Below are 27,410 nucleotides of genomic sequence, written 5' to 3' on the forward strand. Positions count from 1 at the left end.
ATTATAAATGATTTGAATCGTCCTCTTATTGCAGCTTTCCCTTTAAGACACCTGGCAACCCGGCGGAGTAGCGCTTCATCCAAAGAGGCTAGCTAATGATTAACACAGATAAACAGCAGTAAACCTTTTCAGGACAACTTCACATCACTTCTCAAGGTTAGACACACAACCAAGCAGCTCAGCCTGATGTGTCTCACGCAGAGGAACATGTCCGAGTCATGCAACCGTGCTAGCAAAGAGTAGTAGTTAGCTGCATCAGCTAGCTTTAGCCAAAGCTAACATATGTTAGCTACAGTACTTAGCTAACCGAACATCAGCTCGGTCTGGCAGAGATGGAGCGGTTGTTGTTGTCATGCTGCAGTCACAAGTTTCCTCATGTTCTGTGCTAACATAGCACAGTTGTTAGCAGGAAGCTATCCGACAGCCTAGCTGAGTACCTCCCTGCTGCTGAGTGCTGACAGAAGCGAGGTGCTGCCAGCTGATGGAGGAGACCAGACTCCATGTGTGTTGTGTGAACCATACATGTACATAAAACATGTAGTCTCCACAGTACCGTACAGAGGCGGATCCCAGCTGTCTGAGGGTCAGGGGTAAAATAAATGAAAAAAGGCACTGGCATCAGAAAGTATTCCAGCATGCAGAACACAGTGGTAGTTTAGTATAAAGTCATAGCCACAAGAGAAACCCACAAAAGCCCACGATTGGTATTTCTTTCGGTTACAGAATTTGTGTTAGTAACTTTGTTAAATCTTTAAAGCTTAAATAATTGTTTTTCAAAACAAACACATTCCCAGAACTTTGGCTCAAATGATGTTCTATTTCGTATATGGCTTCGCCCTCTAACCCCCAGTTTTCACCGGGTCCGTCTGCACCGCGCTGCGCCGTGTTACGGCTGCGCCGTGGCGGTCGTAAAAATCGCGACCACTCTAGTCAATGGGTGCTATTCCACCACACACGCCGCGTTACGGCTCAGACGCGTCCCAGAAGCGGCGCAGGGCTTCTCTAAAATTAGGATGAATCCTATTTTTGCCGCGGCGCAGCCGTAACATAAGGTCGGGCAGGCAGCCCCCCCTCGCAGGAAGTGGAAAGGTGAGCATCCGGGCCAGGCCCATCCCCCACATATACTAATTTAGCAGACCCCCCTCCTTCATCACAACACCTCCACTACGATACGCACAATGGACGACGAGGTTTTCATCATGGAAGTGGACTATTACAATTATTATTAACTGTGTCTGTAGACTACAACACAACAAAATAGGAAATTTATAACAATAAACACAATTTAAACACAAAAATAAAACATTTAACTACTTTCTTGTAGAAGTACAAATGTCCAGGATGCCCGAATCAATAACAAAACTGCGAGCCTGCACCCACGACGCTACGCTTCTGGGACGCGTCCGGTGGGTTATGGCGCTAGAGGAGGTTGGACCAAAACCGCGGCGCAGACGGACCCAGTGGAAACTGGGGGTAAGGATCGCGGCCACTCTAGTCAATGGGTGCTATTCCACCACACGCGCCGCGTTACGGCTCAGACGCGTCCCAGAAGCGTCCCAGCCAGCAGGTTGCATGCTCACACTGTGCCCGTCTCCCCTCGGCCGACAGGAAATGAAGAGCGGACGCTCTCGCTGCGGCGGCCGAGGTGGACGATTGGCCCGTCCAGGCTTTCGAGCACGTGGACGGCAGCAAAAGCAGGCGGACGACATCCGCCAGCACGTTAGCTGGCTCCAGCCTGCTGGGCGGTCACAGCAGCACCAACGCCCGCAGCAGCTGCAGCGTCCAACCCGGCCACAGCGGCAGGAGGAGAGACGCTCACAGCAGCCGCAGCGGCGTGAGGTTCGCCCTTCGGCGGCTGCAGGGACTCCGTCCCACGTCTCCGCTCCCCCGCCACCCCAGAGACAGCGTCTGCCGGCGGCGAGTCAAAGGGGAGTGAGGCTCCCCCGCTCCTGGTCTGCTCTACGAGAGCCTCCGAGGAAGCAGAGCCGGTTCTGACGTTCTGGGGGTTGTGAGTAAAATAAAGTGTGTTCATTTTCCAACTTGTTGTTGTTTCTCACATATCCCCCACTCTGTGTAAGCCAGCTGCCTATGCCTTACGGTACGTCCACACAGCAGCTTTTCAAAAATCTTGAAAATCTTGGAGCTGGGCTTGTCTGAAAGCTTGGGGATTTTTTGCGAGCAACGCGACCAACAACCAATCACATGAATCTCCCGCCCCCGACATACAAAGCAAAAAACCCCGGGGATTTTATATATATATATATATATATATATAAACTCCCCAAACAGGCAAAAACCTACCAGTTTCACCCACTGTCTCTGCCACCTCCCTCCATGCCTGGTTCCTCCGGTTTGTTCCCGTTAATAGTTCTGGTCGTAAAGAACCGGGTGATTTGCTACCGTAATTTCTCGTTTGGAATATGAGGAGATGAACTGCGGTCTGGTTCTCCCTGCTTACACGCGGTTTGATTGGCTAGCGCTTCTACTGTCAGATGTGTATAAACGTGATTTGATTGGCTGACGCTTCCAGCTCAGCTTCAAAAGTTGAACATTGCTCAACTTTTGAATCCTGGAAATCCTGGAAATCTTCACTTCGCTCCCCCACAATGCAGTTCGGCGAAAAGCGAGGCAAAGTGACGTCATCCCCATTCAAAATCAATGGGCAGAGAAGCGTTGGAAGCGGTGGAAGATTCGTCTAAAGCTGCTGTGTGGACGTACCGTTATCGGTTACTAGCCAGCAGGGTTTGCTGCAGGAGCCTGCTGGTTTTAACCCATCGGTTAATAAACTGCAGAGCGCCTCATGTGGGCAGCACTGCACACACCTCCATCCATCCCCTGAGCGTGTACGCGCCTCATGATGAGAGTCGGAGTGAGACGCAGCGTGTGGAGGCCCCCGCACAGCCCTTTCGGTCCAAGCCCACCTTGGGTTGCCTCACGCCCTGTGTAAACCAGCTGCCAATAACCTGTCGGTTAATAGCCAGCAGGGCTCGTTGCTAAAGCCTGGTTTTTAACCTGTCTGTCAATACATTTCAGAGCGCGCTAATTAAGCCGGCTGCCACTAATCTGTTGATTAGTAGACAGCAGGGCTCGCTGCAGAAGCCTGGTTTTAACCTGTTGGTTAATAAACTACAGAGCTCGCGGCATTCCTCTGTCCCAGATATGCCTCCTACACACGGCCATAATAAATCCACGAGCACCGTTATAACGCCTCGTGTGGACAGCACTGCACACATCACTACTCATCCCCTGGGCGTATACGCGCCTCATGATGAGAGCCAGAGTGAAATGCAGCGTGTGGAGATTCCCTCGCAGCCCTTTCGCCTCAAGAAGCACGAGCAGCGAGGGCGTGGCTCGTCACCATGACGACCATTACAGCATATCTCAGAGAAGCCTCTCCACCCGCAGTTCCATGGGATACAAGAACCACTCCTGTCATCCCAGGAACAGTGTCTTGCGCTCCATTCAGCGCTGCAGGAACTCCTGTTGAAAAAGGCATTTTTTACAAAAGGGAGGAAAATCAGGTTTTTTTTACTCCCGTTATTTTCTAAATCCCGGGAAGAAAACGGGGGAGTGAGACCCATCCTTGATCTGTCAGTGTTCCAAAAAGAGAGAAACACATGCTGACGATCAAACAGATGCTGGAATGTGTTCGCCAGGATGTGGTTTTCTCTGGCTATTGCTGGCTCGCTCCAGGGAGGAAGTCGCTTTACAGATGTTACATCTCGTATAGCATCTGTCAAAGCCTGGGTTTCATAATGAATTTGAAGAAGAGCTGTCCTCTTCCCTCTCAGATATCCATTTATCTGGGAGTGGAATTAAACTCAGACAGCAGAGCGCGGCTCTCGTGGCAACGAGTGGAGGAACTGACAGCTCCCTCTCCGACGTGTCACATCCCGCAGGCCCTCTCCGTGACAGCTGCTCAGCATGACGTCAGCTGGTCACGTGGGGATCCCCCTGGGACTCCCCCACAGGAGGAGTCTCCAGAGGTGGTTCAATCGCCCGCGCATCGACCCCGTGCTTCAGAGGTAAATGTGCTGGAGCTGTTCTCCGGTTGGGAAGTATTCCAGCACTTCGTCCTGTTTCTGTACAATCAGACATGTGTTGATTTGCACAGACAACAGGCCACGGCAGCCTACCTCAATCGCCAGGGAGGAGTACGATCTGCGCAGCTTCTGAACGCAGCCAGGCGGCTGCTGTTCTGGGCGCGCACACACGTTGCTCTCATTAGAGCAATGTATATTCCCGGCGAATTGAACAGAGGGGCTCGCAGAACGCAGCAGCCGTTTATGCGAGGAGTACGGAGACTCAGACATGTGTCACGCACACTGGCGGGTCAGTGCGATTTGGCTTTGGATTTACGCACACTAAAGCAAAGCCCCATTTGAACCTGATCAGGTTCCCCTTAAACTGTTGTCAGCCAAAGTAGTATTACTTTTGGCTCTATCAGAGAAAAGGGTGAGTGATGTGTCTGCTCTCTCTGTGGCTCCGTCATGTCTCTGGATCCAAGGAGATGCAGTTCAGCTGTTTTATGCCCTAACCCGGCTTTTATGCCAAAGGTCATCACAACTATTTTAGGTCAAGAGTGATCACCCAGGCTGGCTTATTTCCCCCATCAAATTAGTCGTTTGTTGCAGCCCTAGTCTGCACGCAGAGAGCTGCTGTTCCCCCTCTTTTTGTCACTGGACAAAGTATGACCTTCGTCTCTACTTCTCACAGCGGCGGGTATGTATTGTTCCCAGCCTTCGTCCCCCTTGGAGAATATTCATGTTATGCTATATTCCAGGGACGGTGATGCGCCATTACGCATGGCGCAATAGGCATGGGTTGTTATCTGAGCAGGTGTGTCTGTGCTTCTAGTGCCGGGCGGACCCAGTGGGGCGCAGACTACATCATGCTTCGCCCTTAACCCAATAGCGATAGCCTTAGAGGGCGAAGCCAATACTCATAGAAGCTGGGGTTACAGTAGGTAACCTCAGCTTCAACACAACTGTGAAGCTGACTTTGAGCGGCCCGAACAAGCAAGGAGGCAGAGGCAGAACGTCCAAAATACAACCAGGTGTGGGCATTTATTACAGCATGAACACAATGCCACACACAGCCTTAATCCTGCTGTTGTTTCCTTGAGCACAGCACAGCCTGCAGCCACAAGGATCTCATGGGGGAAAGGGAACACTTTTCAACAACAACTAAACAACCCGTAACGGAGGCCGAGATCTATGAGCCCAGAGATCACCTCCGTGACATTAAATAATAATAGACTATGTGTCTCTCTCTGGAGGGGGGCCACAGGGGCTCAGTGTTACAGGGCACTGGCCCATGTGGCCCCTCCCTAGAACCGGCCATGGTAGGGTAGCCTGTGGGGCACTGCTTTACATCTTCTCCAGTCCAGGACCTTTCCTCTCATGCAGGGGCCGCCTGGAGGCCACTTAATAATGTGGTATCACTTTCTGCCCTGGTTAGGGGTGGGAGTGAAACACAGGTTTCAGTTGATAACAGTTTCCTCCGTGACTCTTGATTTATTGTATCAATACTTTCCCACATGTTGCCATGTACAAATAAACAATACACATGCTGTATCATGTCTCAGTGTGTTAGGAGCAGGAGAGACACAACACATATCCAAAAGCATGGAGCTAAATAAAGCTCTCTGATGATGCTACCTTGTGAACATCACATCCCTGTTGAAATGAGCAGGAGGAGAGCTTGTTAGCAGTGGTCAGAGGTCTCATTCAGATACATTGTGACTCTTTAATATATGTACAAATGAGTATAACGTGAAGGTAAATGATAATGTATTCAAATGTTTTCTTTAACAGTAATGTTTTTGGTGAGACATTTGAATAAATGCAGTTATCTAAAGGACACCTGCTGATGACCTGTCGTCCCTATTGTGGGAGAAATGCTTCTCTCACAGACAGTCCAAACAACTTTCAAAACACATTGCACCCAATGCTAACGCAGTGTTGTCCAAGTACTGACAGCCCTTTACATGTCATCTGTGAAGTACAAAAGTAGAGGGTTTTGATTGAAATAGTAATATAGGGTTGAAATGTAGTTTTATACTGGACATTGAGTGATAATGTTACACAGACATCCGTCTCCATTGAAACGGTATGCTGATGGCAGGAGGAGCTCCCTGGTGCTGTATGGAGTTCCACTTTATTCATTTGTAGTGACGCTTGCCTTTGATGCTAATGTTCAGAATCATACAGACGAGTCTTATTCTGTGGAAGGGGATGTATATCACTTTGTGACAAGCCTAGGTGATGTTGACATTATTCAATGTTCCTTTTATTATGTATAGCTCATGTGGGGTTGTGATGGACACCGTTATATTATTATATTTTTTAAATCTGCGGCAGCACAAACTGCCCACCTGGGACCAATAAGAAGCTGACTTGACCTTCTAAATATTTTTATTTTTCCCTAGGAGTGTTATTATGGCCAAACAATATGATGACCTCGGCTCGTTAAAGGGTCCCGCATTCACTGACCGTACCTTTCAACATTATTCAGAAATGAATCAGGACAGGTAGGAAGGTCTGTTTTGGATTGATCACATTGTTTCATTCATTCATTGACTCCAAACAAATGACTGGATGATTTTTATGCGCCGGTTTTTGTTGATATATGCTTTGTTAAAGTATATGTTTAACACAGCCGATTTGAAAAATATTCTCTTCAATGAATGTACTGAATGGGATGTAGGATCTACATGGACTACAATGCAACCACACCACTGGAACCAGAAGTGATCCAGGCCATCTCTGAAGCCCTGCAGGACGCCTGGGGAAACCCAAGCAGCAGTTATATAGCAGGTAAAGAGATCATTAAATCTTTTTTACTATGAGATGAATGGACATTTCATATTTTCCGTTGTATGCCTTTTCAGATAATCTATCTAAGCATGCAAACAATAAAGCATTACTTCTGAAACAAACAAATGTGCCTCCTAGGTGCTAAAGCCAAGGCGATAATTAATCAGTCCAGAGAGAATGTGGCGAGAATGGTTGGAGGGAAAGCTGAAGACATCATTTTCACATCAGGTGGAACAGAGGTAATCCTGACCCTTAAGTGTGCTGCTGGAAAGTCTTTGGTGCAGAACAGTAGTATTGTGCATGCAATGGTATAACAATGCAATGTTCTTTCAGGCCAATAACCTGGTGCTCCACACTGCTGTGGAGCACTTCAGGAGGAGCTGCAGGGCTGCAGAGGAAGGGGGGGGGCAGCAGAATGGAATCAGCGGCCTCCCTCACATCATCACCTCTAATGTGGAACACGACTCGGTCAAACTAGTCGCTGAGCACCTGCAGAAAGAGGGCAAGGCGGGTAAGAGAAGAGAATAACAAATCCCAAATTCGGATCCATAAAGTAAATCTTATGTTCCTCTTATCTTTTTAGTTTTTAAGGAATCAGGCTTTTATTCTCATATATTCGTTGTTTTACATTTTATGTGTGTTTAGTCTGAATACAAATAATTCCTTTTTAATGTTAAATTATTCAAAAAATATATTTTCTTTTATAATCGTTATATTTTTGACCTTTTCTTACAACTTATTTATTTATGTCGTTTATGTTTGCACCACCATACACCACAGCAAATTCCTTGTATGTGTAAACGTATCTGGCTTGATTCTGATTCTGATTTATTTGAAAGACTAACCTCAACTAGATTCCTTGCCTGCACATTCTTTCTGTTCGGGTAACAGATGTTTTTTCACAGATGTGACATATGTGCCTGTGTCCAAGGTGACAGCCCGTGTGGAGGTGGAGGACATTATGGCTGCGGTGTGCTCCAACACTTGTCTCGTCTCCATCATGCTGGCCAACAATGAGACCGGGGTCATCATGGTGAGAAGGAGATAGAGGCTTACAAACCGTACTTCTCTTTCATTTTCTCTTCTATCTCTTTGTCAGGGAAGCCCTGAGCGGCAAGGGAGTAAGAACATGTTAGGGATCACTTTAGTGGTCTGAGTGGTTTGCCCCCTGTGTTTATGACTTGAGAAAAGGTGGGGAACATATGTTGCCAGGATAATCTTACTAAACTCCTTACATTTTTAAATCTGTGAAACAATTGAAACGGTAAAAATCTGTTTTTCAATGTTTGTGATATGTGTTATTACTTACTTGAAGGGGGTCCATAGGAATAGAATATGAGGAGGATCCAGGATTGTCGGAGTGCTGGCACAGTACACCAGAAGGTGGCAACCATATGTACCAAACATTTCTACTAAAAAGATCAACATGAGAGTAGTGTTACATAGTTTACTAATTCACCAACAATTAGATTAGACTTGTAAACAGGATCATTCAAATGTATTTTCCCTCACTTGCATCACAGTGCTTCCGTATCGAACTGATAACAAAGACCTTTTACTTTTATGATCATAACAAATAGTTGAATAAACAATCTGGACATTTTAAAGGAATACTTTGTGCTGATGAGGCAGCGTAGTGTTTCCATGTATCATGCATTGAATACGATTGAAATGAAGTTCCAATGTAAAGAAAGGGCTCTCGGTACAGTGTACTGACCTGTATGCTGACGCCGTCCTCCTGTCAGCCGCTCCCAGAGATCTGCCAGAGGATAAAGCGTCTGAACAGGCAGCGTGAGCGGCTGCAGATCCTGCTGCACACCGACGCTGCTCAGGCTGTGGGCAAAATCCCAGTCCATGCCTGTGAACTGGGAGTGGATTACCTCACCATAGTGGGACACAAGGTCAGGAATCTGTTGTGTAAAATATATCGTTTGTCAGAAGGACAAAAGGAAAACATTTGATTGAAATATTTGTTCTAAATATGTAGTTCTATGCCCCTCGGATCGGTGCTCTGTATGTGAACGGCCCTGGGACGAGAACCCCTGTGTATCCCATGCTGTTTGGAGGAGGGCAGGAGAGGAACTTCAGACCGGGGTAACATACAACATGGTCTTACATGAGGAATAGTCCATAAAGTACCTAATATGCATAAAACAACAGCCAGAATCAGAGAGCTGCACATTTACACATGGGGTCTGTTTTCTCTCTCTCTGAATATTACAGCACAGAAAACACACCAATGATTGCTGGTCTGGGAAAGGTAAGTTCTCCTGGAATATTTACTATTATCACTTTTTAATGTCTGAGATAATCAATGGTGCACATCTGAGTGAGGAAGTACGACTTGGCAAAGCAGTCGGGTCTGCTCTAAACTCGTGACACACTTCTTCTATGCTTTTTCCTGCCCTGTTTCATCATAATCAAAACCTCATGCACGACGTATTCAATTAAGTTGCTGTTATTATTCTGTCTAAATAGTTAAAGGAAGTCTATTGGTAGCATTCCTTTATTTAGACACTAGACTTGTCATGGTAAGCATCATTTATAGTTCCTGATTTATTATATGTCTGTTAGGCTGCGGATATGGTGACCTGTCATCTGTCTGATTATCAGAGTCATATGCTAACCACCAAATTCTACTTGGAAGAACGGCTGAAGGTCAGTTTGATTCCAATTCGAATGTTCATATTCTTATTGTGACTGTGGTAGATGTCAAGAAATGTTACATTTTTTTAATGAAAACTACCATCACTATGCTTTTCTTTTCAGGCCACCTTCAAAGACAAAATTCACTTCAACAGCCACTTCCCGGGCTCTGATGTCCTTCCCAACACATGTAACGTGTCCATCCTGGGCCCAACACTACAAGGTGACGTCATCACTCATCTGTCTCTGTCTTATGTCTGCTTTGCCTGACAGTTCACAACAGTGTCCTTTAACCTATACACCCATGTTAGTGAGAGGGAGGTCATGACCTGCGCGGGCTGTAAAGCACAGAGGCTTTATGATTCATCTCTCTGTTCAGGCTGGAGGGTGCTGTCCAGCTGCAGGAGGCTGCTGGCCAGCGTCGGGGCCGCCTGCCACTCAGACAGTGGAAACAGGTAAAAGAGTATGGGGGTTATTCCCTATCTTTATTCAAGAGCGTTGTCTTTACATTTGAGAGCATAATTGATTGATTTTACGTTCAGATTATATATTTCTTTCCTTCAAACCCTGTCCTCGCTCTCAAATAGTGCCTGCTTGCGCTTAGACTTGCTCTGCTTCTGCTGAAACGGTACGCTTGCACTCATATATATTGCTGCTTGCACAGATTTCCCGTGTTCCAGCTTAAAACCTTCTCCTCGCACCAGGGGCGGACTGGGACTACAAATCAGCCCGGGACTCTCGACCGGCCCACTTCGATACCAGACCATGGCCAGTCCGCCACTGCCTCGCACTCAGGCTGTTTCTGTGCGCTCGTCAAATGTCTGCTCTCAGATTTCTGCTGTGCGTTTGGATTTTTTGTGCAACAACCCTGTCAACATCCCTCAACCAATAGGAGGCCAGGTGTCCTTGCGGGTGCGTTCGCTTGACTTATTAGAGCGTCCCGTTAGGGCGGTTACTCTTTGGTTTATAAACTCCCGCCCTCCACGGCTTTGTTACATATACTTCACTTGTTTCATTTACAACTTTTGGGGGGAAAAAGCACAGTTGATATATATAGTAGCATTTTACTATAATAGCTACGTTAATAGTAGCCGTAGCACACCCAACGCCAACTTGTGGCCCCACGCAAAGTTATCTGATGAGGCCCTCTGTGACGCGAGCGCAGGGGCGGCGCCATGGGGGGAGCTAGGGGGTGCTGAAGCACCCCTCAGGATTGCCAAAGCACCCCCTAAGTACCCCCAAGAAATATATGTTTTTTTTTGTTTTTAAATTATTATTATTTTGATTAAATTTTATTTAAAAAAAATAATTATTGATTACATCAATGCAAATGTGAAACAAACTAATTTTTGACCAAAAACATAAAGCCAACACATATGATTAGGCCAATGGCCAGCACCCATTAGATTTTTGACCTACCCATAGTATAGTATTCGTTTATTAGTCCCCGAGGGGAAAATGGGTTGCAGCACATCACAGAGACATTTAAAAAGTTAAGACAATACATCACTGACAACAACATAGACACAGATAAAATAGGCCCTCATTTGCGAAATAGGGGGGGACAGGGCCAGACCAGCTGGGTAAACAGTGCGTCCTAGCCATCATTTATTCAGGAGTTTGATGGCTTGTGGGACGAAAGACAGCTTAGATCTGTTCTTTTTTAAATAAGGGGCCCGATATCTCCGCCCGGGTGGCAACAGTTCAAAGTAAGAGGCAAGAGGGTGCCTCAGGTCACTCACAATATTGTGTGCCAATTTTAAAACTCTGTCCTTATGTAAGCATTCTATAGCAAATGAGATTCCTGTCAATTTACTGGACAATGTTACGGCCCTCCTGACTGACTTTTTCTGTGCCTCAGTTGCGTTGCAGAACCAGCATATAATGCCGAAGGAGAGCACACTTTCGATAAAAGCATGATAAAACATCTTCACCATTCTGTTGCCGACATTAAAAGACAATAATTTACGTAAAAAAAATATTCTTTGTTGAGACTTAGCATTTCTTTTCTCAGACCAAACATCCCATCTGAGCTTGTGGTCAAGCACGACACCAAGATACTTGTACTCAGTGACGCATTGAATGGGCTCGCTATTTAATAAAAGAGTCGGTTGGGCGATTGTGCTATTCTAAAATCAATTTCCATTTCCTTTGTTTTTGAGGTGTTTCGAAGCAGGTTTGACTTCTCACACCAGTTAGTAAAGAAGTCAAGGACAGGCCCATGCTCCTCTTCCTCATCAAAGAGGAGGCTGACCCGGGCCGTATCACCTGCAAACTTAATAAAGTGCCTATTGGGAAAAGTGCTGATGCAGGAGTTGGTGTATAAAATAAATAAAGAGAGGATAAGACACATCCCTGGGGTGAGCCTATCCAGGTAGTTATTGTGTCAGAAAGTGCCATGCCTATTTTGACCTGCTGAGTTCTACAGCTGAGGAAGTCCACGATCCAGGAGATCAGACCAGGTTCAAGTGAGAATTCTTCAGTTAAAATGTTTGCTAAAATACTTGGCTTAATGGTGTTAAAAGCTGATGAGAAGTCGGCAAATAGAATCTTTCCATGGGCTTTGAGGTGAGTGTGCAGAAGATGCAAGAGGGTTGCGATAGCATCTTCCAGCCCTCTAGAGGCCTGATATGAAACTGCATGGGATCTAAGAGGTGCTGCGTGTGAGATTAAATGCCTCTTAACTAAACGCTCAAAACATTTCATTACCAGTGAGGTGAGTGCTATCGGCCGAAAGTCATTGGGCTCACTGGCCCTGGGGATTTTAGGCACTGGAATAATTGTGGATGTTTTCCAAAGAGAAGGGACTTCTTGCAGATTAAGGGAGGACCTAAACATTTCTGTAAATACAGGTGCAAGTTGTTCTGCACAGTGTTTTAAAACAGCTCCTTCTATATTATCGGGGCCAAGGCTTTTTCGTATATATTACACTTCCTGAAGAGATGGATGACTTCTAACTCCTCAATAGTCATACTAGAGGGGAGGGGGAGGATGGAGGGGAATGGCAGTGTCAGCCTCCATACTGTTGCTACTCTCAAACCGGCAGAAGAAGGTGTTCAAATGATTTGCCGTCTCCCTTCCATCACCACTGATCAAGACAGGAGACGGTTTCCCCCTGCCCTTATGTGGAGCATTCGTCATGTTTTTAATTCCCTGCCATGCTTCTCTGGGATTACCAGAGGCCAGAGCTGCCTCCAGCTTCTCCTTATAGCTATACTTGTCTAACTGTATTTGTCTTTTAATATCTCTCTGTATGTTTCTCCTAGCAAACTCATCCTGGTTTTTATAAGCTTTTTTCTTCAGAATAATCAGCTTCTTTAAACTGTGAGACACCCAGGGCTTGTCATTCGAATATATTTTGAAAGACTTAGTGGGTATCACAGAATCAACACAAAAATCAATATAACTAGACACTGTCCCAACCCGTTCATTAATATCGGGAGTATCGAATGTTTCCCACTGTGTGCAGTCAAAGCATCCCTGCAGAGCCATAATGCTGTCATTATTCCACATGTTGACAGTCTTAACTTGAGGTTTCTCCCTCTCAAGTAGCCTCCGATAGACAGGGCGTAGGTGGACTACACTGTGGTCAGATGTCCCAAGTGGTGGAAGCGGGGATGCAGTGTAAGCACCCTTAACAGTTCCAGCACATATCCAGAGTCTTCTCCTTCCTAGTGTGGCAGTCAACATACTGGTAGTAGGTACGCAGGGATTTTTTAACGGGACAGTTATTAAAATCTCCAAGAAAGAATTTCGGCGCATCAGGAGAAAGGGATTCAAGTCTCTGAGAGAGATTAAAAATGATTTCGGTGGCTTTGTTAAAATTTGCTTTGGGGTGTATGTACACCACAGTGAAGAGTAATTGAGGAAACTCCCTGGGAAGATAGAATGGTCGTAGAGAGACACACAGCAGTTCTATGTCCGGAGTGCACAATTGCTCTCTAATCACCGCTGCCCGACACCATTCGTCCCTGATGAGAAGACAGACTCCGCCCCCGCATACCTTCTCGGTGATGATCGGGTCTCGGTCGGTTCTAAACGCCAAGAACCCGGAAGGCTCTACTACACTGGACTCGGATGTTGTTATCCAGCCATGTCTCCGTGATCGCTAAGATACATGCATCCCGATATTCATGCAGGTAGCGGGTGTTGGCTGACAGCTCGTCCGTCTTTGCTCTCAGGGACTGCGCATTAATGAGTAGAGCGGTAGGCAGAGGGAGTTTATTTCCTAACCTTGTCAGCCGGTGACGGGTGCCTCCTTTGCATCCGCGTTTTCGCTTTGTGCGATAGGTAGAAGGGTCCTTTTTAAAACAGTTCGGTCGCGATCCAACACTGGATAAGAACTCCTGTGACAGATCCGGAGATGTGTTGTAGGCTAAATTACTTTGTGACACTTGAGTGACTTCCTGTTAGCTAGAGCGCCAAATTGTTTGCTAACAGCAAAGTGAAAAATTTATCGTTTTTTAGTCCTTAAACGTCCGCGTGTGGACGCTCAATCAAAACCACCTGAAAGCCAGAGGGATTCTGCACATAATAGACCTCGTGAGTATGAGTAGCTTACTTCTGGGTCTCTGTGTTTCATTCAAGCTCTGCTCTGTGTGTGTGTGGCACGAGCTATTTTGTGTGCGTGCACGAGCGAGCGAGAGAGAGAGCTTGCGCACCGGTGGGTATCTACCATGGATGTATAATAAGATCTGGATACAGGGTGGGAGGCGGGGCCTCATTCATTCCTATGAGAGCTGCTCATTGGCGCATGATGATAAAATGGCCCAACTTTTGAGAGAGCGAAACGTCACAGATTACCCGGCATGCCTGAGAAGTACCCGTATGTGCGCTCATAGAGCATGCGCAACTTTAACCACGCCCCCCAAAATGCTCGTTCACATTAAGCACGTCAATTTGTACACGTAACAGCACCGCGCGTACATGACAGCATGGTAATGGAGTGTTATAGAGTGGTGAAGTCCCTCCTCCTTCAGGTTTTGAGGCTGATGCTTGGCCTCTGGAAGCTTCACGTTCCTCCACAGATGTTCTATGGGATTAAGGTCCGGAGACTGGCTAGGCCCCTCCCTCACCTAAATGCGCTTCTTCTTTAGCAGCTCCTGTGTTGCCTTGGCCGTATGTTCAGGGTCATTGTCCTGCTGGAAGACCCCTCCATGACCCATGTTCAGTGTCCTGGCTGAGGGAAGGAGGCTATCGGCCAAGATCTTACGTTACATGGCCCCGTCCACCCTCTCCTCGATGCAGAGTAGTGGTCCTGTCCCCTTAGCAGAGAAACGCCGGGTTACGTATTGTAACCCTTGTCATATTAACACAGGCGGAGCCCTCTACTGGACTCTATGGGTACTACCTTATCATGCAAGCATTCACCTACTGAGAGTTCTATAGACGTAGCCGGCCCCGGGGTGGGCCTACCTGAATGCATGCGCATCTCACTTCCGTATAAAAGGAGGCCTCGCCTCCTGACCCCCATCCTCCACCACTCTTCAGCTAGCGGTATAGGACAGACAGTGCCCCAAGGTAGAGGGCTCCGCCTGTGTTAATATCACAAGGGTTACAATACGTAACCCGGTGTTATATCTCTCACAGGCTCCGCCCTCTACTGGACTCTATGGGTACAGTGGGCGGAGCCCCGATGTATGCACGCACTGTCGTCCAGCACACCGTTCCACCTCACTGTCCCTGACCGGCTTTAGCAGCCGCTGCGCCTCACTCACGTCTCCCTCGGTTGTAACCGTGGAGAAGTCCAGGCTGCGGCCGATAGAGCACACCCTGACGTGCTTGCCTCGCAAAAAAGTGTGCTCGAAAACAGTGCTGAGGGCTCCCCTACGTCCGCTTATAGGCAGACGGGGAAAGTCCGCAGCTGTATGGGTTCACTATGCACCCTCTCTCCTGAGGCCCTAAAGAGCACGGGTAGAGCGCAAGTGCCCCCTATGTCCCCACACTCAGACACTGACCCTGTGCAGAGTGTGTACGGACTATAGTATGGAGGGCTCTCCCCCTCCTGCCCCAGGCAGGCGAGGGGAGCCCTTTAGCCCTGTAAGGGCCCAAAGCGCATGACGTCACCCCCGCGCCCCTCCAAGAGTCCGGAGAAACGTAAGCGCATTTATGCCCGGGAGGGGGTCAGATGCCCACTGACCCACAGACCCCCCCCCCTCACCAGTCCTTTGTTGCCCCAGCAAGCACAGACGATGAGAAAGAGCCAGACATATCCAAGAGATAAAACTTTATGAAGGGACCCACGCCGCCGTGCATATGTCCTCCACACTCACACCGTTGAATAAAGCTGTCGACGCAGCCACAGCTCGCGTGGAGTGCGCACGGACCCCCGTGGGACAGGCTCTCCCTGCCTGCTCGTAGGCGTGTGCAATGCCTCCGCAAAGCCAGCCTGCCAGACGTTTCTTGAACAGAGCTTTTCCAGTCACCCCGCCCCCAAAGCACACAAACAGCTGTTCAGTGCGTCTAAGGGCAGCCGTGCGCTCTACATAACATGCTAACACGCGCACCGGGCAGAGGAGGTGTAATTTAGCTTCCCTGGCCCCACCATGGGGGGGAAGACTAAATCCCCCCAACTGAATAACCCTCGACCTGAACGCACTCCTTAGGCTCTTGGGCACAAAGGAGGGGTTCAGTCTGAGTGTCGCCCCGCCCCGGTCACCCCGACTCAGTAAACAGCTCGGGTGCACCGACAGAGCGGTTAACTCAGACACTCTTTTGGCTGACGTTAAGGCAAGCAGCAAAGCTGTCTTCCACGACAATGCTTTCAGAGAGGAGAGCTCTAGAGGCTCAAATGGCTCTGTGACCAGAGCCTCGAGCACCAGCGGCAGGTCCCACTGCGGGGCGGAGGCGTGCACTAATGGGCGCTGCCTCCTGACCCCCTGTAAAAACCGCAACATCAGTGGATGAGAAAAGGCTGACCTGCCGTTGAATCCCTCATGACAGGACGAGATGGCTGCTGCATACACTTTACAGTAGAATGAGAAAGTCCTCTGTCCACCAGTAACTGTAAAAAGGACAAAATAGAGCCTAACTCACAAGATAGGGGCTCTATTTTCCGCTCCTCACTCCATCGCTGGAATCCCAGCCACTTCGGCCTGTAACAGGCTGTGGTGGATCCCGCTCTAGCTGCCTGGATAGACTGAATAACACTGTCAGACAATCCACCCTGTCTCAGCCTGTCCCTCTCAGGAGCCAAGCCTGGAGAGAACGCCCCGATTGCACCTGCCTCTTGAGACATCGCCCCCTAGAACTGGGGAATTGCCCAGGGCTGGCCCACCTTCATCTGTGTCATCTCTGAGTACCACGGCGCCCCGACGCGATCCGACGCTACCAGAATGACTACCAGACGTTCTCGCCTCACTCTCCCCAGGAGAGGGAGAATGAGACGCAGCGGTGGAAAGGCGGGTTGTCGCTCAGGGCCATGGGGAACCACAGGGCACAGTGGCTGTTGCGCCGGCTGGCGAACAGATCCACTTCCGCTCTCCCGAACTGGGCTCAGATCTGCTTCACCACCTCCGGGTGAAGCGTCCATTCGCCTGGCAGGGGGCCGCCCCTCAACATGAGGTCGGCCCCCCTGTTCTCCAGTCCCGGGATATGGAGGGCTCTCAGAGATAACACCACCTCTGAAGCCCATAACCACAGCCTCTCCGCTGTGGTCAACAAGGCGGCGGAGCGGACTCCGCTCTGCCTGTTGATATAAGCCACTGAGGTGCTGTTGTTGCTCCTGACCATTACATGCCTCCCTTGAATTAGGGGCCTGAAATGCTGGAGGACTAACACTACCGCCCGTAGCTCTAGGAGGTTGCTGTGTCGTGTTTCTGATAGAGACCAGCGCCCACCTATAGCCCTCTTCAGGCAGGTCCCTCCCCATCCTGTTCCCGTGAACACTGTGATGTAGGAGGTTACCCGTCTCAGTGGAGACCCCCTCCGGAGGCGCCCGGGAGACCCCCAGAACCGGAGGTTGCCCTCCACTGAGGTGGAGATGGTCACCAGCCGCCATTTGTGCCTCTTGGGATCCAAAGGCAGGCTGGAGAACCACCTCTGTAGGCGGCGCATATGCAGTAACCCCAGCGGGACCACAATGTGAGCTGCCGTCATGAGACCCAGAGTCTGCATGACAGTTAAAGCTGTCACTGTCGCAGCCTGTGCACCGCCCGGAGAAGGGACGCACTTCTGCTCCCTGACAGGGTGGCGCGTAGCGCGCCTGCATCGAGCACCACTCCCAACTACAACGCCTGTTGGTGAGGTACGGGGGTGCTCTTTTTTCAATTGATCGCAAAGCCTAATTTGGTTAGGTGTGTGATCAATTGTGCTGTGCAAAACATTGCCTGTTCCCTGGACCCAGCCATGACTATGAGGTCGTCTGGGTAAAAGAAAGACATGCCGTGGGCGCGCAGCGGTTGAAGCGCAGTGGCCACACATTTACTGAACGTGTGTGGGGATAGGGAGTAGCCGAACGGAGCAATTTCCACATGAAAGTATGTGTCTTTCAGGTCGATGGTGGTCAACCAATCGCCCGGTTTGCACTAGCCCCATTAACTGTTTTTATAGTTAACATGCATCATTTTCTGCAGGCAATGTAGCGATTCGGGATGCTGAGATCTAGAATAGATCTGAATTCCCCTGTCTTCCTGAGAACCAGGAAGTACATGGAATAAAGACCATTTTCTCTGTGCTAAGGGTGCACAACAAACACAGCCTGATTCTGCATCAGAGCCTGAATCTCTGCTGAGAGGAAACCAATCTCCTCCTGGGAAGACAGATTTCCTCTCGCATGCCCCTAAAAGGAGGTGGGACGCTGCAAAACGGAGTGAATAGCCCCGTTTCAGCGTCCTGTCCATCCACATTGTGTTCATGGAAAGCCCTCAGCTGTGGGGCCGCAGCTATGAAGCTGTGATACTCTCTGGTGACCCCGTTCCACCGCAAAACTCCCCGTGAAGGGAAGATTTGCCCCTGGAGGGTCGACACAGAAAGGGGTGATTATTTACTGAGGTCCCTGAACGCACCGCCGCCCGCTCCACCATAATGCTGTTTTTACCACTACGGTAAACAGCATTTAATCGGAGTCTTTGTAGGCGTAGTGTGTTCTACTGAGGTCCCTGAACGCACCACCACGCGCTCTTGTGTGAGTGCGGGCCCCGCCATAATGCAGCCTTCACCACTATGGAAAACTGCATTAATTGGAGTCTTTGCTCTAGGCGTAGTGTGTTCTCTGACAGCAATACGCCGGCCATAATGTCCCTGTACCCGCATAGCGCTCTCCTTTAGATAGCACTCCCTGCAGTTCATCCCTCTCTGCGCACGCCCATTAGCCACCTCCTTTACAGGAGCTACAGCTGGGGCAGCGAATGGGGAATTTGTACGGTTAACATTGTGTGTAGGCCTAAGTGTAGCCTTTGTGGAAACAAAAGACACTCAGATTTGGATACAGATCAACCTCATTCTTATTAGAAAACGTAGTGATCTGTGCATTATACAGGGAGGAGGCGGGATTCGCCCTCTCGTCCCGGGCGGAGAGATTTTCTCCCCCCGCCAGGCCAGTCAGATCCGTGGGCAGCCCGTCCCCGTGAGTTCCAGCACGCCGGTTCCACGGGGTGGGCTGAAGAGGTGGAGGGTGCCGCGGGCACGAGATCTCCGTGCCGGCACCTCTCCCTTCTTCTCACCGTCGCGCCGCGCTCCCTCGTCTGCAGAAAAGCCTGTGGAGGAGCGCGCTGCAGTGACTCTTCTCTCTACTGAGGTCTTTGAACGCACCGCGCCGTCACAATGCCGTCTCTTCGAAACGGACATTATGGGAAAAAGTGGAATTGTGGCAGTGACGTGCGGTGAGGTTCATGGCTGGTGAGGCACTGACTCTTTCAGAGTCAGATTTACAAATATTATATTTTGACCTTAATCGAAATATTCGGTTATTTTCTAAATCTTTTTTAGTCTGAAGCTTCGATTCATTTTAAACAGACCGTTCAACAAAAGGATACCCAACATCTAAATATTGGATTGTTCTTTCTTAGTAAGATCCCATTTTCATTACAATGGTGGTCTTACCTTGACTTGAAGATGAAGTCCATGCTCTCCTTCTGGACAACAATCTCCATTACTTTTTTTTTGTAAAAGTCCTCCTTATCTTCCTCTAGTTTCAGAAGTCTAGCCTGTTGTTTGCGTCTACCGTCTCTGCGTAGAATAACAGTAGCAACAAGAACATGTGGGCTCACTTGCGCCCCCTGCAGTGCGGCAGAGGTTATGGCTGCCTCCCCTGGTGATTTGTTCATTGCCGTTGTGATAAGACCAGCGAGCCTAAATATCATATATACATGAAATAAGTTATTTAGAGACTATGGATGGCGAGGATAAATGTAATAAAGGGATCTACAAACATTACATTGGTGACATACAGTGAGATGGTGCAGGCATGCGCTTAGGACCCGCTTTCCAGCCAGTTTCTGTGGGGTGACGCATGCTGAGTAGAGGCAGAGCTCATCTGTGCCTCACCTCACCCCACAGTAACGGCCCGTCTACACTACAGCGTCGAAAGCTCCAAGCAGCTCCAAGCTGCCCATTCACTTTCAATGGGGTGACGTCACGTAGCCGCGCTTTTTCGCCGAACTGAATTGTGGGTAGCAGAGCGAGGCGTCTCAGGCGACCCAGGCGACCAGAAGTTGAACATTGTTCAACTTCTGGTCGCCTGGACGCCGGAGTAGCCAGCGCCAGCCAATCAAATCCCGTTTCCCAAAATCTGACAGCTGAAGCGCCAGCCAATCAAACCGCGTCTAAGCTGGGAGAGATATCCCGCCGTTCATTTCTATATTTCAAAAAAAGTCGGAGGAGAAACTAACTATCACCGTAGCAATCACCCGGTTTTGTATGACCAGACCCTCTTCACCTACCGGGACACAAACCGGAGGAACCAGCATGGAGGGAGGTGGCAGAGGCAGTGGGGGGAACTGGTAGGTTTTCGCCTGTTTGGGGAGTTTATATATATATTGCTCGCATAAAATCCCCGGGGTTTTTTGCTTTGTATGTCGGGGGCGGGAGATTCATGTGATTGGTTGTTGGTCGTGTTGCTTGAATAAAATCCCCAAGCTCCAGACACGCCCAGCTCCAAGCTATTTTTGGAGCTGTAGTGTGGACGCTGCGTAACTGGCTGGAGCGCGCTCACAAAATAAGTGCCCGCGCTACATTAGTGCCCGCGCTCCAGCCAGTTACTGTGGGCTTACGTGAGGCAGAGCTCGTCCCCGCCTCACTTCTCATCGCTACCCGTAATTGTAGCGGAGCTCGGTAAATTTGCTGATTTTGACTATAAAAAGCGATTGGAATCAAACATAAATCACATTTACAACACAGATCAGTGGAGACATTTTATTATTATTACTATTTCGTTTTTCTCACACACACACATCACTCTAGAACTAGAGTTTACAAATGTAAACCACCGTTCCCCTGCGGAGGTCCCTGAACGCACTGCGGCCACTCTCACGAGGGCCGCGCGCCCACGTATTAACGCTGTATTCCCATTCAACGGTGAAATGCATTAATCGGAGCCATTATACCAGGCAAGGTGTGTTTTCTAACAACAGCACGGCAATAGCGTCTCTTGTACCCGCACAGTGCTTTGACAGCACACGGTTTATTCCACTCACGTGCACACGCCCACCTGCTGGCTCCCTATAGCCTACTGGGGTTTACAGCGGGGGAGTGTAGGACAGTGTTTCTTCCGCTGGGGATGGGCAAGAAGCAGCCACGCTGTGACTACTCCTCATCCCGTGAGCAAGGAGATCGATCCAAAGAGCCCTTCCGTAAAGACGGGGGCTCCCAGGAGATCAACACGGTCCTCTTTGGAAAAATGCCATGCGACGTGATATCCCAGGGACATCACAAGGCAGGCAGCGGCGGCGGCGGCCTGTGATGAAGTAGGGTCGACCCTATATCATGTGAAGCCACCGGTCCCCGGGGGAACCGGGCCTGCGGCAAGGCTCGTGGACCAAGCTACTTATTCGGCCTTGCGGCCCAATAATCGCTCTGACCTGGTGAGGCGGGGGCATCTCTAGCAATGAGCGAGTAGCCCACACACCCGCCGCCATGATCATCATCCAGGGAGAGTACAGCCCTGGGCGGTGGACTTCCATGGACGCCGGACTCGGAAGGAATGGCGAACGTGAAATGGCACCGCCTCGGCCATATCCTGGTCCCCCAAACACTCGAAGCAAAGGTGGTGGACCCAAGTTCCCATTAGCAAAAACACGTGGGTTTGCTCTCCTGGCTCCAAGATGGTGGAATGAGCTCCCCATTGACATCAGGACAGCAGAAAGCTTACACACCTTCCGGCGCAGACTGAAAACTCATCTCTTTCGACTCCACTTCGAGCAATAGAACTATTAACAAAGCACTTATATACTAATAAAGGGCTGGCTTATCTAAAGCCAGTTGAGTAGCACTTGAAATGTTTAGCTCTATGAAACCTGATGTACTTATATGATTCTTTTTTCTTCAAGTTTGTATTTTGTTGGTCGAACGCACTTATTGTAAGCCGCTTTGGATAAAAGCGTCAGCTAAATGCAATGTAATGTAATGTAATGTAATGGTGGGGATCGGCGCCCGCTATCTTTCTTTCTCTTTCTTCCTTTCTCTCAAAAAATACGTCTCGGACTCAGTGCTAGGCTATCACCTCAGCTCGCTGAAGAGTAAAGGATGGGGGTCAGGAGGCGAGGCCTCCTTTTATACGGAAGTGAGATGCGCACGCATTCAAGTAGGCCTGCCCCGGGGCCGGCTACGTCTATAGAAATCTCAGTCGGTGAATGCTTGCATGATAAGGTAGTACCCATAGAGTCCAGTAGAGGGCGGAGCCTGTGAGAGATATAACACCCCCAAAGCATAATGCATTTCCTAACATTTGGTCTCTATGCTGTAAAATGTATTATCTCTTGGATTTACACACGGCATCTATTGCACGTCTGTCCGTCCTGGGAGAGGGATCCCTCCTCTGCTGCTCTCCCTGAGGTTTCTCCCATGTTCCCTTTAAAATGTGGGTTTTCTCTGGAAGTTTTTCCTTGTACGATGTGAGGGTCTAAGGACAGAGGGTCTAAGGATAGAGGGTCTAAGGACAGAGGGTCTAAGGACAGAGGGTCTAAGGATAGAGGGTGTCGTTTTTCTCATACTGATATTCTGAACAATCTGTGCTGTTGTATTTGCTGTAAAGTGTCTCTACTGTAGGCTATTTTTATTATATGTACAGCACTTTGGCTCCACCAGACATCGTTTATAAATGTGCTATAAATAAAACTTGATTTGATTTAATTTGATAATGTTTCCACCCCCATGCTGACGGATGGTGTTCTGGGTTATCGTCAGCATCTCTCTTCCTCCAAACATGGCGTGTCGAGTTGATGCCAAAGATCTCGATGTAGGTCTCATCTGACCACATCCTCTTCTCCCAAGCCTTCTCTGAATCCTTCAGAGGTTCATTGTCAAACTTCAGACGGCCTCTCATGTTCCTCTTGAGCAGGGGGGGGGGGGGGGGGGGCCTTCAGGGGCTTCAGGATTTGATCCATGACGGTGTAGTGTGTTCCCAATAGTTTCTTGGTGCCTGTGCTCCCAGCTGCCTTGAGATCATTCACAAGTTCCTCCCGTGTAGTTCTGGCCCCTCCCCTTTCTCCTGATCATCAAAACCCACAGGGCCAGATCTTGTGTGGAGCCCCAGCCCGAGGGCGACTGATGCTCATTTTGTCTTTCTTCTATTTCTGAATAATGGCACCAACAGTTGTCTCCTTCTCTCCGAGCTGCTCTCTGATGGTCTTGTAGCCAGTCCCAGCCTGGTGCAGGTCTACAGTCTGGTCCCTGAGGTCCTTAGACAGCTCTTTAGTCTTGCCCCTGGTGGAGAGGCTGGAATCTGATTGGTTGATTCTGTGGACAGGTGTCTTTTATACAGGTAACTAGTTGATATGAGGAGTACTTTTTTAAAGGAAGAGGACTTATGTAACCGGTCTGTGGGAGCCAGAATCCTTGTTGGTTGCTAGGGGATCAAATACTTATTTCACACAATTTAAGGCAAATCAGTTTAAATCTTTTATATAATGTCAATTTCTGGATTTTCTTTGTCATATTCTTTCTCTCACTGTTAAAATAAACCTACCATTAAAATGATAGACTGTTCATTTCTTTGTAAGTGGGTAAACTTACAAAATCTGCAGGGCATCAAATACTTATTTCCTCCACTGTATATATATATATATATATTCAAAATAAAGAATGAAGGTAGCCTCAATGAAAACCAAATAAGACACCTAAAAGAAAATGCAGGTGTAACTTTAAGGGTATACAGTTCCCTTTTTGTTTTTGTATTCTAATTTGTAATCCCATTACATGTAATCTGTTACTCCCAGAGGCTGGTCATAACATACCTCTACCCTGCAATGTCTCTCCATCAGGCCTTCCCATATCCTCCTGAGCTGTGGCGTCCCCTCAGAGCGGGCAGCGAACGCCCTGAGGCTGAGCGTGGGGAGGGGGACCACCAAGGCAGATGTGGATGCAGTTGTGGAGGACCTGAGGGAGACTGTGCAGCTGCTGGAAGACATGCTCTGATTACCTTCTTCTGGGTCAAATAATAACATCATGTATGTGCCGTGTTCCACTTCCTGATTATGTCAAATGGATGAAATATTGAATATAAATAATAAAGGGGAACCTGAGGGATGATGCTATAGAGATGACTGTTCTCAGCTTCCATCATGTCATGTGAGGAGCTAATCAGCTAATTAGAGTCAGGGCAACATGTATGAGTTTTATGAGAGAAATAAACAAATTCAATCAACTATAACATATGATCTGTTGAATCATTTAGCAAATGTGTAATGTGTTAAGCCATCCCCATTGAGATGATTATTTATAATAGTAGTACAACATAACAGTGGTTGTAATGCACCATGCCTCTTACTTCTCCCATTACTTAAGTTTCCGTGCCGCCTCAGCTCCCCCATCTCCAGTGAAGCGTTGGTGCGTGTGCCACCATATGGTCACTGCCACACAAAGGACAGTGGGAGGCTGCGAGTTACGCGCCTCCACCGTCTTTCATTACCTTTCTATCTTACTGACCCCCCCTTCCTCTCCCCTACAGCCATGCTGGCCAGCTGGCTACCAGCTCAGGTGTCACTTTCCTGGCTCAGAAAAGAGGCAATGAGTGCCTGAGGTTTTGGTATTGAATGAGCATGAGTGAGTTAGATATGATAACCTGGTGGGAGCCAGAGAGCTGCAGGGAGCTGCATCTGTGGGCCATCAGTAGCTCAAAGCAGCCATGAGGATGGTTCTCCATCGGGCCTTCCAGGCTGCTCGAGGGGGGGATGTCGCACTCCTGAGGGAGCTGGCGTCTTCCGGTCACCTCTCACCTACCATTACTGATGTTCAAGGTGCTTGCCCGGTGCACCACGCGGCGAGGTATGGACGCCTGGAGTGCCTGCAGTTCCTGGTGAGTGAGCTGGGGCTGGCAGCGGACGCCCGGGCCTCCAACAGGGCCACCCCTGCCCACGATGCAGCCGCGACAGGGCATGTCCGGGAGCTGCAGTGGCTGCTAGACCTGGGGGGATGCAACATTGAGGTAGGTGTATCCACTCTGTACAATCTCCACAGAGAAAGAGAGAGAGAACATACCCCGAGAGCTTCAATGCCTTCGAAATGTGCCACATATTCAGCTTTTCTCGTAATTCCTACTGACTGTGAGTCTAAATTCAGACGGGCTTTAGATGGTCATAACTGCTCCCAGTATGAGGTTACATCACTGCAGTTGTAAAGAGTACTGTACACTACCTTTTAACCTCCATTACATCATTTGGTGATGACTAACTGGGTATCCATTAATATGAAGTAGAACATGTAATTATGTCCAGATGCTCCCACTGAATGTAGCTATTAAGTAAGGCTCTGAAAATTATTAAATCCATGATGATTGAATTTGCAGCTTAAATTAAAGAACACATGTTCAATTTTTTGTTATTATTTAAATGTTTAACACCATGATATACAGCCCTTTATATTAAAATAATATCTAACAAAAAATACATTTGCTTTGTTCAAAACAAGACAATAAAATAAAGTGAAGTGGAAAAATATCCTATATGATTAATATTGCAGTTGTGATGTCATTCACAATAACTTCAAAAAAACTAAAAACAGGAATGCATCATGATCTATGCCAAAATACTTTATTTATGGCAACAGAATCAAAAAATGTTAAGTACTTAAAAAAGTCCAACTAGCTTAGAAACTGCATTGTCCACAGAAATTACTCTTCACCTGATAATTTCTTGAATCGAAATGCTAGAATAATAAATAAAAGGTTCTCCATATTATCACAAATAAATGTTTATCAAATACCACCAAATATCTTACTTGGTGGACCTTATGAGAATCCCTACTATTGCTTTAAAAACATATTTAATAAGAAACTCCTTTGACCTGTCTTGATGATCAAGAGTGTTTATTAGAAAAAGGTGTTCTCTCAGCCTTGATCTAATAACCCATCTGTGTGTTGTTCCCAGGATCGGGATGCAGCCGGTGCCACGGTGCTGCACCTGGCGGCGCGGTTCGGTTGTGTGGAGGTCATTCAGTGGCTGCTTTCTGTTGGAGGGGCAGCGGAGGTGAAGACACACTGTGGAGCTGTACCTGCTCACTATGCCGCAGCCAATGGGGACCTCACCTGTTTAAAGCTGCTTGTTCAACACGCACCGCGGTAGGTTTTGCTAATTATTCTTCTTATTCACTTCTTTTGAAACCAATAAGGCTGAGAACACTACCGAATATTGCAGTGCCAACATTCCACCAGATGTGGGTTTTATTAAAAAATAATAATCATTGAACAGAGGCAAACAACAAACTCTGGAGAGTCCAACAAACTATAAAACCAGCATCCTGGCCACAAGCTGCCTACTGTCCTAATACTAGAGACCGGTGACTGACATTTGACTTTATTAGCCTCACAAGCTGAGCCATTTGCTCAGGTAACCATATGGCAGTGTTGTAGTCAAGTGACCAATTCACGAGTCCAAGTCACTCTCGAGTCACCACTCTTCGAGTCCGAGTCCAAGTCACCAAGTCGGAGTCGCGTCAATCAGTGCGCGAGTCCGAGTCCCGAAAATCAGCACTCGAGTCCGAGTCCAGGACTCGAGTACTCCATCTCTGCCATATGGTGAGCTGAAGGGAATCTTTTCAAAGACAAATCCTAATTCATCTTTCACCATGAGTGCATCGACTGTAATAGAACGTTTTTTTTTTTTTTTACTGTATAACAGTTTCAACCTTCCTTCCACAACTACAAAGTAGCCAGTCCCTCACTGAGTGGTTCCCACCATTTTGTACACAAAACTAGGGCCACCAGGGTGGGTGGAGGGGGGTCTGGAGGACGGGTTTGGATTGACAGCCCAGGAGCACAGCGGAGGACCCGGAAGGGATCTCGGGCGGACGGCCGGGGGCAAGGCAGAGTTTGCGGTGGGGGTCTCAGGCGGACGACCCGGGGGCAAGGCAGAGTTCACAAAGGGGCAAAGGCCACAGCGGGAAAACTCAGGGGGCCGGGCATGAGGGCGAAGGCAGCGGCTGGAAGAGTCAGAGGGCCGAGGGCGAGGACCACGGCCGGGAAAGTCAGGGGGCCGGGCTCGAGGGCGAAGACCGCGGCACTCGGGGGGCCGAAATCAAGGGTGAAGACCGTTGCTGGGAAAGTCAGGGGGCTGGGCCCGAGGGCGAAGACCGCAGCACTCAGGGGGCCGGGCTCGAGGGCGAAGACCACGGCTGGGGAACTCAGGGGACCGGGCACAAGGACGGGCAGGAGCAGGTGGAACCCCTGGCGCAGAGCAGGCGTCAACGGAACCCCCAATGGAACAGGACATGGAGTTGGCAGGACCCCCGGCAGAAGAGTAGTCGGCAGGACCCCCAACGGGACAGGACATGGAGTTGGCAGGACCCCCGGCAGAA

At 48.6% G+C, this 27,410-nt stretch overlaps 2 protein-coding genes and 1 pseudogene across 2 annotated transcripts in view; 2 read left to right on the forward strand and 1 right to left on the reverse strand.

Moving 5' to 3' along the window:
* The first annotated feature begins 28 nt into the window (after positions 1–28).
* On the forward strand, positions 29–24,267 carry scly (selenocysteine lyase). Its single transcript, XM_034080384.1, has 13 exons — positions 29–156; positions 6,431–6,532; positions 6,709–6,818; positions 6,957–7,057; positions 7,152–7,329; positions 7,724–7,851; positions 8,564–8,719; positions 8,806–8,912; positions 9,042–9,078; positions 9,393–9,476; positions 9,588–9,687; positions 9,844–9,919; positions 23,882–24,267. Exons 2-13 carry the CDS (start codon positions 6,441–6,443, stop codon positions 24,033–24,035), a joined length of 1,323 nt encoding a protein of 440 aa, XP_033936275.1. The 5' UTR covers positions 29–156; positions 6,431–6,440; the 3' UTR covers positions 24,036–24,267.
* LOC139433730 (uncharacterized) lies at positions 22,485–23,649 on the reverse strand (annotated as a pseudogene).
* A 483-nt stretch (positions 24,268–24,750) lies between the features above and the next one.
* espnla (espin like a) overlaps positions 24,751–27,410 on the forward strand; it is a 34,343-nt gene continuing 31,683 nt past the window's right edge. The window contains exons 1-2 of the mRNA XM_034080547.1: positions 24,751–25,044; positions 25,985–26,175. Coding sequence (XP_033936438.1) covers positions 24,751–25,044; positions 25,985–26,175 — 485 coding nt within the window. The remainder of the gene's footprint in view (positions 25,045–25,984; positions 26,176–27,410) is intronic.

Source organism: Pseudochaenichthys georgianus, chromosome 4 (assembly GCF_902827115.2).
Source record: "Pseudochaenichthys georgianus chromosome 4, fPseGeo1.2, whole genome shotgun sequence".
Taxonomy (NCBI): Eukaryota; Metazoa; Chordata; class Actinopteri; order Perciformes; family Channichthyidae; genus Pseudochaenichthys; species Pseudochaenichthys georgianus.